We start from the raw sequence: 15,455 nt of genomic DNA, 5'->3' as shown, positions 1-15,455 counted from the left end.
CGGCGTCTGGGCCTAGACGCCGAGCGGCCGCACATTTGCGTCCATGTAACTAAATACATATGTGCTGAGAGCGCGCGCCCTGCGCGCTCCCAGCACATGTGTGGTACTCACGGAAAGGTCCCGGTCCGCTCTTTCGAACGGGACCTTTCCCGATCATGTGACCGCCGTGACGCGTCATCACGGCGGTCACATGATTCCTAAACCACGCCCCAACCGCCCCGCCTCCCGGTGTCTGAATCTCTTAAAGGGCCGGGAGGCGTCGGCGGGAAGGGGTTAAGGTAGGACTTTTTTTCAGTAATTTTGGACAGTGGTGCCTACAGATAAATAACACAAAAAACAATGTAACATATTGTTCTGTATTCATATCATTGTGTTGAATAGGGAACTGTATATTGGTCATTCACTGCAATGGCACCCTTTTTGTATTTTTATCAATAAAAAACAGAAAGTGTCTCATGTTTGTTAAGAATAAATATTTCCCTTCCACTCTAGCTTCCAGAAGAACACAAAAGTGAAAGTCCCCTTTCTCCTTTTGATACACATGTCTGTTAATTCATTAATTGTGTTTGTTAAAGTCACATACATAGCTATATCATATTTGAATGTATTTCATGTTATTTGTAGGTAGCAGTTTGCAAGAAATGTGTTCATTATAGGCATTTATGAGAGACTTGTTTACAAGCATATTGTAACTTTAGTTTATGTGATTGTATTGCAGTTTTACAGAACTCAGAAGTAAATTCAGTTTTGGAATGAAACACAACCCTGCTTCTGTCAGTTTTGTTAGCCATCTGTTGGCTATCTGTAAGTAGGACAGCATATAATAATGCTGAATGTTACACTAGAATTGTGATACAGTACTGATTTATGCTGCAGGAGAAAGAAAGGTTCATTTAGGTCAGATATACTCACTGATTGCTGCATACTGTCAAATAAAACAGCATAATCACCCTTGAGTTTCATTAGGTCTTCATGAGTTCCTTGCTCTGAAATATATCCATCTTTCATGAATAAAATCTCATTGCACTCAGTCAGGTACTACAATAAATCAATACACCTAGTTAGTATTTACACTCAGAACAATTTTTGACACATTTTAGAAAAGGAAAAATCCATGCCACCACATAGAAATTTACAATTTCATTAACATAGTGTCAGGAGTCATTGGCTGCCAGTATTGTAAATGGTGTGTATGTGTCACCTAGGTTGCTCACATACACATGGGGCTTCAAGGGCAAACATCTTTTTTTCTCAGAATGTTAGGTTCTCATATGGGTCCTGGAGCCTTTGTAAAGTTTTGGGTGGGATAATACCTTGTAGGCAGGTGCAGTTATCAAGTCTGCCACTATGTGGCTCTGTGCCAAAATAGTGCCTGTTCACAGCAGGCAGTATCATCATGTGCTAGGCCCCTCTTAGGGAGAACCCTCTTGCAGTGATGTCATGGGTGAGGCAGCACCCATATATAAGCCAAGTTTGGAGGAGCCCTAGTTGAACTTGGGGAATGGGAGCCAAACAATCAACACCAGCACAGATGTATCCAGCACTTGGCTGAGGCAGGGATAAGAAGACCTGCACCCAGAAGAGCCAGTTGTAGACTTTGACCCTTATGGAGGTGGGGGCTAGGGTGGGTTGCAAAAGGCCTCTTAAGCTTGGACAAGAATTCCCTGTGTGAGGCTATTCCCTTGGAGGGTCCCGGGAGAGGTGAGAAGTTGCCTATCGAGGGTGCCTATAGAGTACTAGTCTTGTAAGTACTAATGAGCCTGGGTGGAAGGAGAGACTGTTAGAGGAAAATGGCTGCCTAAAGTGCTGCATATGCTTTCACATGTGACTGCTACGAACCATCCACTAAGTGTGATTGACTATGTAATGTCAAGTGACTCCAGAATGTATGTAATGTGACTGTTATGCCATTCCCTAAATACAGTAAAGTGCAGCAATTCTATTCATGTGTAGACATTCTTTCCTTGTAATATAAAGGTCAATGGTCGGGAATGTCATGTGGAGGCCTCTGGCATAGAGTGGGCACAATATGGTGGAGGGTTCGGCTTCAACAGGAGCAATGTTCTAGAAGGACAAGAGTGGGGGCAGGGTCTTGTGCTCTTGGTGCCATTACTAGCCAATTGCAAAGCCCCTCTTACAGCCTCCATCCTTAGGTCCACATCCTACCTGGTAGTCAGGCCTTAATATTAGTCCCAACTGTCCACAGGCCTATTTACATGTGAGCTGACAAATGCTCATGGCTCTCCCACACTGTTTATTTTATATTTAATTTCTTAGAACATGATCCATTGGACAGATGAAACTAATTACCATGGGCATGTTCATATGTACTTACAGAACACCTGTACCTGCAACTGATGCGTGACCAATAAGACACTCCTGTTCTGCATTCCATTCTTAATCGCTTTGTTAAATAACTCTCCTCCCACGTACACATCTACAGCGCTGAGAGGATCATCTAGAAGAACGAGGCTGCTTGAACTATAAAGGCATCGTGCCAAGCTGATCCGTTGTCGCTGTCCGCCACTCAGGTTAACACCGCGTTCCCCTATCTTCAAAGGGAAAGCAATTATCATACATAAATGAAATCTTTCTTGGGTAAACCCTAATGGTCCTAATAAATAAAATAATCAATATTAGAACAGTGTGCATTTTACTTACAGCAACCAATCCATTCAATCTGTTTTCCTTTAACTCTAGACTATAACATATTTTAATCTGAGCTTGATCTCTTTCTATAGAGTAACACTAATCATTTCCCTATTAGATATTTTTTACAAATAAAGTCTAATTGTATGTATAAATATGCTTCTACCATTTCAGTTTGCTCACCATATGTCACATAGAAGCCAGTGAAAATGTCAAATATCAGCAAATGTTATAGCTGTTATATGCAAAACTAGTAGATTCCATAGATGCATGTATGTCAATAGAAATCAGTTATGTGTGAAATATATGACTGTCATATTCAGAAGAGGACGCAGTTTACCTCAGTCAAGTCTCCAGTGGGTAGAGATTCAATGTCAGGGTAGAGACAACAAGCTTCCAAAGCTTTTTTGTACCTGTCAGCAGTAAAGTGAATTAAACCAAAGCTCATCACTTTCCACAATAAAGAGTAATACAACTGCTAATTAATGTGATTAACATCATTACACTCAGAACACAATTAGCAAAGCAAAAACTGCAAAACAGCTTAAGTCTAGGTTCACACCTATACAGGTTGCATATGATGTGCTTCTGCGTTGCGTTTTGCATTTTTGCAGTTGCGTTTTTGACGAGTTTTTGATGCATTTCGCATTTTTTTTTATTTTTTCAAAATTTTCTTGTTGCTAAGCAGATTTTAAACGCAAAGCGCATAAAAAATGCCGCAAAAATGCAATACATGTTTTTCTGCAGCTTTCTCATTGAAGTCTATAGAACCAAAAACGCAATGTTTTGCATTCAAAAATGTCCCTGACCCTTTCCAAAAAATGGCCCGGGTGAAAACACGGAGATGTGAACCTGTCCCATAGAAATCATGTTAAATGGACTGTACTGCGTTTCTGAAAAAAACGCTTAGGTGTGAACCAAAGGTAAGGCTAAGTTCACACCTACGCAGGTTGCGTTTCAGCCATTTCTGCATTGCATTTTGCATTTTGCACCTGCGTTTTTGATGCGTTTTTGATACATTTTGCTTTTTTTTCCATTTTTATTTTCTTGTTGCTAGGCAGATTTAAAATGCAAAACACATTGCAAACGTGGTAAAAATGCATCAAAAGCACAGCAAAAATGCACTACATGCTTTTCTGCAGCTTTTCCATTGAAGTCTATAAAACCAAAAATGCAACTTTGAGTTAAAAAAAGTCCCTGACACTTTCCAAAAAACGCACCAGGTGAAAACGCAGAGATGTGAACCTGTCGCATAAGAAATCATGTTAAATGGATTGTACTATGTTTCTACAAAATGCAAAACACTGTGGAAAATGCTTAGGTGTGAACCTAGGGTAAGACTAGGGGGTTGATTACTAAAGGCAAATAGGCTGTGATGTTTGCAAGGGAAATTTCCCTTAGCTTAGTCAATGTAGTGAAAATTCACTTTGCAAAGAAAAAACAATGATGTGCAAGGAAAAATAAAAAGCAACAGTGATATCTTTGCTTGCACATAATGATGATGGAAATTAGCAGCATTTCACCTCATTCACTAAGCTCTGGGGAAAACCCACTTGCAAAGGGAACAGCTTATTTGTCTTTAGTAAATCAACCCAGCATTCTTATGTGACAACTATGTAGAGTGGCTAGGCACTAAGGTGATCTGGCTTTGAGCTTTTGTCAATGGAATCAGTTTGACAAGATTATAGAATCATTCAATATTAATTGACAGGTGCATTCGACCTGCAGCTAACCTCTTTCTTAGCTGCATTTGACCTAAGTGGGTTTTACATTCTCATTAGGGATGCACCGAAATTTCGGCCACCGAAACATATCGGCAAAAAAAAGCCCTATCAGCATTCTGCCGATAGGAAAAATGTAGCCGATACAGGTGCCGATACAGGGGACTGTGTGTACTGCAGATGTGAGGAGGGGGTGGCAGAGAAAGGCAGGAGAGAAGAAGTGTATACAGTGACTGGCTGTCACTATATGTCAGTGCCGGTTTTTAAATGTAATTACCGGCTTTTGTTTTTCTTCACTATAGCTCAGGCAATCAGCTGTCACTTTCCCGCAGCTAAAAGAAACAAAGTTTCCTTTTCGTTTATTTCCCCGAGTTAAAAGAAACAATGTTTCCTTTTAGTTTCTTTCCCAAGATAAAAGAAACAACGTTTCCTTTACCTCCGGGGAAAGTGACAGCTAATTCTGTGAGCGATAGCGAAGATAAATAAAAGCAGGCAATTGCATTTAAAAATCGGCACCGACATATAGTGACAGCCAGTGAGGGAGCCTCTCTGTATACACAGATCCATCACTGTATATACTGCCCCCCTACAAAGAGGACCTGTCACTCATATGCCATTACATAGGAGAAAATTGATCCCGTATGTGATAGCAATAAAATCATGTTAAATATATATATATATATACACACACATGAAAGTAGAAAAAAATTTGGAGCCTCCTCAACCCCACATACGCAGACATTTCGGTTTCGGTTCTGTTTTCGGCCATATATATTCTGAATTTTCAGTATCGGTTTTGGCACCAGAATTTTCATTTCTGTGCACCACTAATTCTCATTAGTAAAGGTTGATTTACAAAAGAAAAATAGGTTGTTCACTTAGCAAAGACAGTTAGCACTTTGCATAGAAATTATCCCCAAAGATCAGTGAAGGTGATACAATTTCACTTTTCACGGAATACGCAATCTTGTGCAGAGATAATTTGAAAAAACAGCATTTTTCCTTGAACATGTTTAGATGAAGGACATCAACAGAGTTTCATGTCATTCACCAAGCTTTGGGGAAAATTCCTATGCAAAGTAAAACTTCCCTTGCTAAGTAAACAGTCTATTTGCCATTAGCAAATCATCCCCATAAACCTATATCAGAAAGGAAAACCCACTTGAAGCAGTCAAAAGCCTGTTGACACAGGCCCTAATATGATCATTTAACGAGGAGCAAAGCACAACAAGAAAATTGCATTCACCCACAGCAACCAGCAGAATTTTTCCTAATAAAAACAGACCAGTACAGGGCTGGATCCTAATTGGTTGCTATGGGTACTGCCATTTGCCCTTTGCACTCTGCTACTTGCAAAAGTTTGTTAAAAACCCTGTTTGAATTAAACTGAACTGAAAGTCGTTTTAAAGCCTAAGAATTTTTTAACTTAAAGTGGTTGTAAATCCTTACATATACCCAGTGAAATGACTGCCCTCAGGTGATACACAGAGATTAACCTCTTGCCGTCCGCCTGCTGTTGATAAACGGCAGGGCGGTGGCACTCCAGGGGCGGGTTGCCGTTCATAAACGGCACCCGCCTTTTCTAGCTGTGCGCGCTCCCTGGGAGCGGGCAGCACCGCGATCCGGTGCCCGCTGTGTCCTCAGGACACAGTGAAATACTGATCGTCGGACGGGACCTCTGTACGAGGTCCCGATCATGTGATCACTGATTGGCGAATCAGTGATCACATGCAAAGTAGTAAGCAAGATGTCACTTGTGACATCATTGCTTACTACGTGTGAAATGGTACAAGGCTATTCACAACAGCCTTGTACCATGTGACAAGCTGTGACCAATCACAGCTCACTCAGTACTTCTCAATGACTGCAAGAATGCAGACAGAGAGAAAGAGAAATGATTGCTTTTACATCCTATATGGGTGTAAAAGCAATCAGTGTAAAAAAAGAAAAAAAAAATCTTCATCACTGCCCACAAGTAGTACAGTGTCACCATGGTGACACTGTACTGCTAGGGTGACAGTATGTAAAAAAAAAAAAAAATAAATAAAAAATAATATAAAAAAAATAAAATAAAAATGTAAAAAAAAAAAAATGTTTAAAAATTATAATTTTTGGTTATAAACTAATTTGGATTTTTTTTTTACTAAAAAAATAACGGAATAAATTTTGGCCAAGATTTATGATTAAACATTATTTATTTGCAAAATTTTATTAAAAAAACCACTGTTTTCAAAATTTTTGGACTTTTTCATTTACATAGTAAAACAAATAAAAATCCCAGCGGTGAATAAATACCACCAAAATAAAGCTTTATCTGTCTCAAAAAAATGGTAAACAATTCATATGGGTACAGTATTGCATGGCCGCGCAATTGTCATTCAAAGTGTGATAGCGCTGAAAGCTGAAAATTGCCCTGGACAGGAAGGGGGTAAAAGTGTCCGGACAGGAAGTGGTTAAACAAATCCTTCTACATAGCTTTTACTTGTCAATCTGCAGTCTTCTCTCCCTTACATCTGTTCAAAGTACTGAATTTATAAAGCTTGTCTGAAAGTTTGGAAAAAAGTGGGCGGAGAGCTGAAGTTACATTCTGCAGTGCTCATTAAGGAAAACTCTGAGAGCTGATTGGAGGGATGAGATACCCCCTCCTTCACACAGCTCACAGGAACAGAGCTGAGGTTCCTCCCCTGTCACCATTTTGCTCTTGGTGTCAGGAAAACCTGTCAGAAGTGATTGATGCTGATAGCAGAGGAATAAAGCAGCAGACAGAAATGACACTTAATTGAGACAACTACACACTATAGAGGGATATGCTTTGTTCATATTTTATGCCTGAGGTTTACAACTACCTTGATGCATTCTATGCATTAAGGTAAGAAAATGCCCCGCTATCAGTCATCCTTCCCCAGGCCCCAAACATTAACCTTCCTCCACACTTAGGCTGACCATACACTTAACAGTTTTCTTAATATTTTTCTGTCCAATTTCTGCCTAATTTCCTTTAGATTTACCTTCAACTATGTAGTGCAAGGGCCTGCCTAATTGGACACAATTGAAAGTGTTGTTTAGGTTTGACCTCTTATATGGTTTTTGGTAAATTTAAAGCAAAATTCTAAAGAAAATGGTATAATGTATGGCCAGTGTAAATCCATCGTTGTGCCCCTCTGCAGCACTACTGTGAGGAAAGAGGGCAGGACTAGGAGCCGATCAGGCTTTGCAAAAAAGTATTTTAAGTGGAGAAGTGAGCAAAGAGATCAGCTAATAAGTCTTCTGCTGTCCCTTCAGTGTCCAGTAATACACATGGGATGAGGAGGTGGCCAGGCTCTGTTTTATGACTGCAACAGAGAAAATACAGGTCACCAAACTTGTTGTGTTGCATGTCAGGACTGTGCAAATTTCATAATTCTGTGCATTCCATTTTGCACAGGATCAAGCACCAGCACCCATATTCTACATCTCTCCCCCATTTGTTAGCTGTTGTTAAAGTTGAACTTTAACAAAAAACAGCTAGACACAAAGATTTTTATTTAGATTTTTATTTCTGTAATTCCAGTCCTGAGATTTACACAGCTCTGGCTCGCAGCCAAGCCCCATCCTGATGGACATATGACCTGTTTTTAGCCAAGTTCACTAATGCTTACAGGTCCTTTTCTTGATCTCACCCTATGACTGGAAAGTGAACAGCACTCTTTGCCATGAGAATGCCCAAAAGTAGAAACAGGGCATTTAGATCATCAATCTGCAGAAGCAGCCATCAAGTGTAAAGCTAGTGCTGGACTTTCTTACTAGCCATCACAGCATGTACTGCACACACTGAAACAGGTTATTGATTGTAAAAACAAGATTTAACATATAAAATGATAAGAAATAGTTAATGAAACAGCTGACACTTTTGTAATCAACAGTTTACATAACCTCTGTGAGTTAGAAGGTGAACTAGAACATAGCTTACTTTTCTTCTTCGTAGTCTTCCCCAAACAATATATTCTCTCTCAGGGATGCATTAAATATCCAGGCTTGCTGGGCTGCATAGGAGATGCTGCCATTCACTGACACTGTTCCCTCCAGTAATGTCATCTAGATAAAATACAGTGAACAGCCACTTTACGAGGTGTGTTTCATAACACTCACCCTTTACCCCACAGTCAAAGAGCTTCATAGTTAAGAATCCTAAAAGGCCAATCGCATGTTAGTAACTATACATATATCTGCTGTACCATTAGATTATACTGCAAATACATTTTAGCTAAAAAAAAAAAAAAATCAAATACATGATATAAATATGTCTGCATATTTTAAAAATTATTATAAATATATTTTATACACTGCTCAAAAAAATTAAAGGAACACTTTTAAATCAGATTATAGCATCAAGTCAATTAAACTTCTGTGATATTGATTTGGTCAGTTAAGTAGCAGAGGGGGTTGTTAATCAGTTTCAGCTGCTTTGGTGTTAATGAAATTAACAACAGGTGCACTAGATGGGCAACAATGAGACGACCCCCAAAATAGGAATGGCCACTGACATTTTTTCCCTACTCATATTTTCTGACTGTTCACTAGTTTTGCATTGGGCTAGGGTCAGTGTCACTACTGGTAGCATGAGGCGATACCTGGACCCTACGGAGGTTGCACAGGCAGTCTAACTCCTCCAGGATGGCACATACATGCCATTGCCAGAAGGTTTGCGATGTCTCCCAGCACAGTCTCAAGATGGTGGAGATTCCAAGAGACAGGCAGTTACTCTAGGAGAGCAGGACAGGGCCATAGAAGGTCATTAACCCATCAGCAGGACCGGCATTTGCTCCTTTGTCTAAGGAGGAACAGAATGAGCACTGCCAGAGCCCTACAAAATGACCTCCAGCAGGCCACTGGTGTGAATGTCTCTGACCAAACAATCAGAAACAGACTTAACCTCCCTGGAGGTATTCCCGAGTGTAGCTCGGGGTAAAGTTTCAGCACCACAAGTGGTAACCCCGAGCTACACTCAGGAATACGTTGCAGCGTTGCTCCGGGATCCCTTCTGCACTTACCTTGTCCTTCGCTCCTGCGATGTCCCTCCTGCAGTGTCCCCTGTAATGTCCTCCGGCCGATGCCAGCATCTGTCTTCCGGGTTTTTTTCCCTGGGACGTCGGAACGTACAGGGGATGCAACCAGTGGGAAATTTAAAAATGTCAAAAAGTGACATTCACTAAATACACTAAAATGACTTAGTATAACATTACTGTATCAAAGCATTTCACATACATTTTGTCCCTAGTGTTTTGTCCTGTGCCCTGCCTGCATTTTTACTGTTCTTTCTGCCTGGAAACTGAGAAATGTCCATGGCGTCCAAAAAGCGTCCCTTTAGGTCAAAAGCAGTTTTAGACCAGCTGGAGAACAGCGATAGTAAATTAGAACCATTTGCAGAATTGAGTGATGATTCGTGGGGAAATTCGTCATCAGACACTGAAAATGATTTTGCGACTTTGCTCAGCGATGTGCAAACTTAGCGCTCTATTTCAAATTTAAGTGTTTTGAAATGTTTGAAGTGTTTTTAAGTGGCCTGAGGGTCCAACGTCCTCTAGTGGTCCCTGTGCTCACTTCCCGGCACCATAGAGCTCAATTGGCATTTGCCATTGAACACCAGAATTGGAGGGTCCACCACTGGCACCCTGTGCTTTTCACAGATGAGAGCAGGTTCACCCTAAGCACATGTGACAGACGTGACAGGGTCTGAAGAAGCCATGGAGAACGTTATGCTGCCTGTATCATCATTCAGCATGACCGTTTTTGTGGTGGATCAGTGATGGTCTTGGGAAGCATATCCATGGAGGGATGCACAGAACTCTACAGGTTAGAAAATGGCACCCTGACTGCCTTTGGGTATCGGGATGAAATCATTGGACCCATTTTCAGGCCCTACGCTGGTGCAGTGGGTCCTGGGTTCCTCCTGGTGCACGACAATGCCCAGCCTCACGTGGCGAGAGTATGCAGGCAGTTCCTGGAGGATGAAGGAATTGATACCACTGAATGGCCCTCACGCTCTCCTTCCCTAAATCCAATAGAAGACCTCTGGGATATCATGTATCGGTCCATCCAACGCTGCCAGGTTGCAGCTCAGACTGTCCAGGAGCTCAGTGATGCCGTGGTCCAGATCTGGGAGGAAATACCTCAGGACACCATCTGTCGTCTCATTAGGAGCATGCCCCGATGTTGTCAGGCATGCCTACAAACACGTGGGGGGTCATACAAACTACTGAGTACCATTTTGAGTTGCTGCAATAAAATCTCAGCAAAATGGACTAGCCTGCTGCATCATTTTTGCACTTTGATTTTTCGGGGTGTCTTTGAATTCAGTCCTCTGTAGGTTGATCATTTTCATCAAACGATGGGGCATCCTTACATTCCAAACACATTACCCAGTCCATATCAGTATAGATATCCAGCATGATATTTTTCTTCATTGAGATCTGATGTGTTTTTAAAGTGTTCTTTTATTTTTTTTGAGCAATGTAGATTATATACAGTTGTATTCAAAATAATAGCAGTGTGTTGAAAAAAGTGAATAAAGCACAAAATCCTTCTAATAGCTTTTATTTATATACACAAATGCATTGGGAACACTACACATTCTATTCCAAATCAAAACATGAAGAAAAATATATCAAAATGTGTGTTGTTCCTCTAAAAAAATTGAAGAATTGAATTGAATATTAGACTGTTCAAAAAAATAGCAGTGTTTGTATTCTTCTTTACAAACTCAAACATTCACTATATAAACTGAAACATGTTTGAAGATTTTGCTTTCCTTTGAATCACTTAATGAATATTTAGTTGTATAAGCACTGTTTCTGAGAACTGCTGTACATCTGTGTTGCATGGAGTCAACCAACTTCTGGCACCTGTGAACAGGTATTCCAGCCCAGGATGATTGGACTACATTCCACAGTTCTTCTCTATTTCTTGGTTTTGCCTCAGAAGCTGGATTTTTGATGTCACCCCACAAGTTTTCTATTGGATTAAGATCCGGGGATTGGGCTGGCCACTCCATAACGTCAATCTTGTTGGTCTGGAACCAAGATGTTGCACGTTTACTGGTGTGTTTGGGGTCGTTGTCTTGTTGGAACACCCATTTCAAGGGCATTTCCTCTTCAGCATAAGGTAGCATGACCTCTTCAAGTATTCTGATGTATTCAAACTGATCCATGATCCCTGGTATGCGATAAATAGGCCCAACACCGTAGTATGAGAAACATCCCCATATCATGATGCTTGCGCAACCATGCTTCACGGTCTTCACAGTGTACTGTGGCTTGAATTCAGTGTTTGGGGGTCGTCTGACAAACCGTCTCCGGCCACTAGACCCAAAAAGAACAATTTTACTTTCATCAGTCCACAAAATGTTGCGCCATTTCTCTTTAGGCCAGTCAATGTTCTCTTTGGCAAATTGTAACCTCTTCAGCACATGTCTTTTTTTCAACAGTGGGACTTTGCGGGGCTTCTTGCAAATAGCTTGGCTTCACATAGGCGTCTTCTAATTGTAACAGTACTCACAGGTAACTTTAGACCTTCTTTGATCTTCCTGGAGCTGATTGTTGGCTGAGTCCTTGCCATTTTGGCTATTCTTCTATCTATTTGAGTGGTAGTTTTTCGCTTTCTTCCATGTCTTTCAGGTTTTGGTTGCCATTTTAAAGCATTTGCGATCATTTTAGCTGAGCAGCCTATCATTTTCTTCATTTCTTTATATGTTTTCCAGTCTCCAATTAACTTTTTAATTAAGGTACACTGTTCTGAACAATATCTGGAACGACCCATTTTCCTCAGAATTTCAGAGAGAAATGCACTGTAACCAGCATGTACAACATTTGCTGCCTTCCTTCCTTAAATAAGGGCAATAATTGCCACCTGTTTTTCAAAGAATGAATGACCTCACTAATAGAACTCCAAACTGCTATTATTTTGAACATGCCCCTTTCAATTAGTGATTCAATTACACAGAATCAGCAGCATGCATGTCAAGACTGTTGGGTCTGTTGGATTTCTATTACTCTACTACACCTGCTAGTAAATTATTTGGCATGTAGAAATATCATTTCTACCAAAAACAGTGATTGATCAGGTTAGTGATGTCTGACTACTATTATTTTTAACACAACTGTGTATATATATATATATATATATATATATATATATATATATATATATATATTTTTTTTTTTTTTTTATTTATTTTTTTTTTTTTAAATAATAAATTATATAAAGATACTTTTAATGATTTTTCTGCAAGCAATAAGTGACAAAAACAGTTTACTTTTCAGAAGACATGGAGGATCACCTCTTGAAGAGAATATTAATTGTAGGGGTTGAAATGTGCCATTGGCTTAGCTCTGCACAGCTAAGAGAATAACTGGTGACCTTGACACAAATGTGCATCCCACAGATATTATTTGTATGTAACACTGGGGTTGATATACTAAAACTGGAAAGTACAAAATCAGGCGCAGCTGTGTATGGTAGCCAATCAGCTTCAAACTTCAGCTTGTTCAATTAGGCTTTGAAAATAAAACTTGGAAGCGGATTGGTTTCAATGCAGAGCTACACCAGATTTTACACCATGCAGTTTTAGTAAATCAACCCCAAAGCTTTGCTAAGATTCTGTATGGCTGCATTAGTTATTCAATATATCTCTAGTAAAGTTCCTCCTGTGTTCTCTTCTTCCTGTAAGCCTGCCTACACACATACTATAGCAGGACCCAGTACCTAAAACATGTGAGGATGTCACCATATTTTATGCTTTCTGGCCCTCACATTCTCAACCAGATTCTCAGTGTACAAGGGATTATGGTATGATAATACAAAGAAAGATTTTGGGTAATTATACAAGCCATACATACAGTATATATTAAAGTGGAAGTCCTGTGTGCATGTAATGGACTAGGAACTCCAATATAGAGTCCCAGACAGAAATGAACAGCTTATGTGTGCGTTAGCATACTTATATGTGTCCAGTATTGAAATCTCAGTATTGAGTGATTTTGATTTTTAAACCTTTACAACAGCAGAGAACTGATTTCAAATAAAAAGTTACAAATCACTGTGTGTAACCATTTAAAACCTGTATTTAATGGCCTTTTAAATTTAAAGGAAGATAATTATTTTTCTCCTGAAACAGCATTGGTGTTGTGTGATTAGTTAGATCAGAACAATGCTTATCATAGTTCCTTTTCTATGCTAACTTGAGAAATAACCTTATATTACACCCATTCAATACACCAGGGGAACATGTTTAAAGCAATATTAAACCCCAAACTAAAAATATATATTGCAGCTTACCAATCATTAGATGATGGCTGCATTACTTTTCTTTTTTAGAGTTTTTCCCCTCTGTTTTCACCTGGTGAACTGGCCAGTAACATACTTCTTGTATTAGAGTTCCCCCACTCTGCATGACGGAGCACAGGGGCACTTTTGGACAGCGGCATTGTCAGTCTAGGGGGAGGGGACTGTTCCATGTACTAGCAGATTTAAAATAGCAGTTTGGGGTTGTTTTTTTTTTCCCCCAAATTATACTTACCTAGGTGGATGCAGCATCGGTCCAGTGCTGCACCTATCCCCTGCCGGCTCTAAGTGTGAGAACTCAGTGATCACATGACCGCTGATCGCTGAGTTCTCACTGCCGCTGTGAGCAGAGATTCTGTCTGCTCTGCCATGCCCCCTGCTCACTGGAGCGCTGAGCTGTGGAGGGGGAGGGGCTGGCTCAGGCTTTCAGTGCCTCGCTGAGAGGCTGAGTCAGGTGCTGCTCCAGACTCTGGGGTGGATCCTGAACTTAAAGTTGGTATCTTTCCCCAGTGACATTAGTACAACAGCGGAAATCAGCCTGCTATCAGCTGAAAACGGGTCACAGGAGTGTAGAACAAACTGAACTCACAGAAGTATAGCCAAAAGTTCTTTGGCTGTACTTCTCCTTTAAATACACTAATACTTTTTCCTTTTGGGATAAAGGTTTTACATACTGTAAATCTATGAAAGTTGATCATTGTAAGCACCTCTGCTAGTGTTAAATGGTTTGCCTTATCTCTGTATCTGATACATTCTGCTGGAAAGCTTATTCTTTTGAAAAACAACAGACTTACAGGCTAGATCACCAGATGAAAATGAAAGAAAAAAAAGCCTAAAAAGGGAAACTAATACAGCTATCGCATGAAGAATTGGCTCATCAGTATGATAAATGTTTGCTTTTGGGTTTAATATCACTTTAAATGGCAGAGGCCACCTTTAGCTATCTGTTATGTTTAGCTCATATGTTCTTGGAAGGAAAGATTACAGAATGACTTTGCAGTACTGAGTGTGCCTGCGATCGGTTTCGCTGTGCTGTGCCATGTTTGGTAGATAAGAAAGTTAAAGGTTAGGTGTATTTGTGAAATAAGTTACAGCTAGTTAAACAAGTCCTCTTTTTGTCATACAACAATAATTTTCCAAATAGAAAAAAAAAAGCTGGATAAAGTAAAAATTACAGAACAAAAAAATGTATAATTATTGTGGGGATGATGATGGATTATGATTAATATTATTATTGTTGTTGTTATTATCATAATAATAACTTTTTATGCACATACCGATTTTCATTTTATTTTAAGTATAATTTTAAAGTATAACATCTAAAGCCATGTTTTTAGATTTGAATAACACAGGCAATAGTTAAAACCACTGTCAAGATTCAAACTACAATATATCACTGTATTGTTTGTGATATATTGCTGGAAGTGCTGGAGAAGATAAACCTATATTCAAAATAAAGAATGTAAAAATAAAAAAAGGTTTTCCAGCCATTAATTTGAATAAGCTGCCTTACACAGCAAAATACATAAAATTGGCCTAAACACAATGCAGCTTAGTGCATGTGTGTCAACACGCAAATACACGTGTAAATTAGCCCTAAGAGGAATTTTAAATGTATGGTTCATCATGTAAAACACATCTGCATATTATGTTCAGCTCTCGTGCACACCTAACAACCTACACTCAGAATATCAGTCTACATTAAATTATACATTACCATTTCAATAAGTGAGTTGTTTATACAGGAAAAAAAAATTAAGGCAACAT

General features: G+C 39.7%; 1 protein-coding gene across 3 annotated transcripts in view; it reads right to left on the bottom strand.

Annotated features, from left to right (window-relative positions):
* The window catches only part of LOC149453596 (ATP-binding cassette sub-family C member 5-like), a 99,600-nt gene that overhangs the window by 43,332 nt on the left and 40,813 nt on the right, over positions 1 to 15,455 (bottom strand). For all 3 annotated transcript variants that reach the window (XR_016314662.1, XM_089688094.1, XM_089688095.1), the window contains 4 exons: positions 8,320 to 8,444; positions 2,990 to 3,062; positions 2,349 to 2,552; positions 913 to 1,038 (listed from right to left, as the gene is read on the bottom strand). Coding sequence is in view for 2 of the 3 variants with exons in the window: in XM_089688094.1 (XP_089544220.1) it covers positions 913 to 1,038; positions 2,349 to 2,552; positions 2,990 to 3,062; positions 8,320 to 8,444 (528 nt within the window). In the remaining variant the exon portion in view is untranslated. The remainder of the gene's footprint in view (positions 1 to 912; positions 1,039 to 2,348; positions 2,553 to 2,989; positions 3,063 to 8,319; positions 8,445 to 15,455) is intronic.

The sequence above is a fragment of the Staurois parvus genome, unplaced genomic scaffold (assembly GCF_062004578.1).
Source record: "Staurois parvus isolate SC_StPar_1 unplaced genomic scaffold, SC_StPar_1.0 ptg000446l, whole genome shotgun sequence".
In the NCBI taxonomy this organism is placed as follows: Eukaryota; Metazoa; Chordata; class Amphibia; order Anura; family Ranidae; genus Staurois; species Staurois parvus.
Note: the sequence above shows the minus strand (reverse complement) of the source record. Positions and strands in the feature narration are given on the sequence as shown.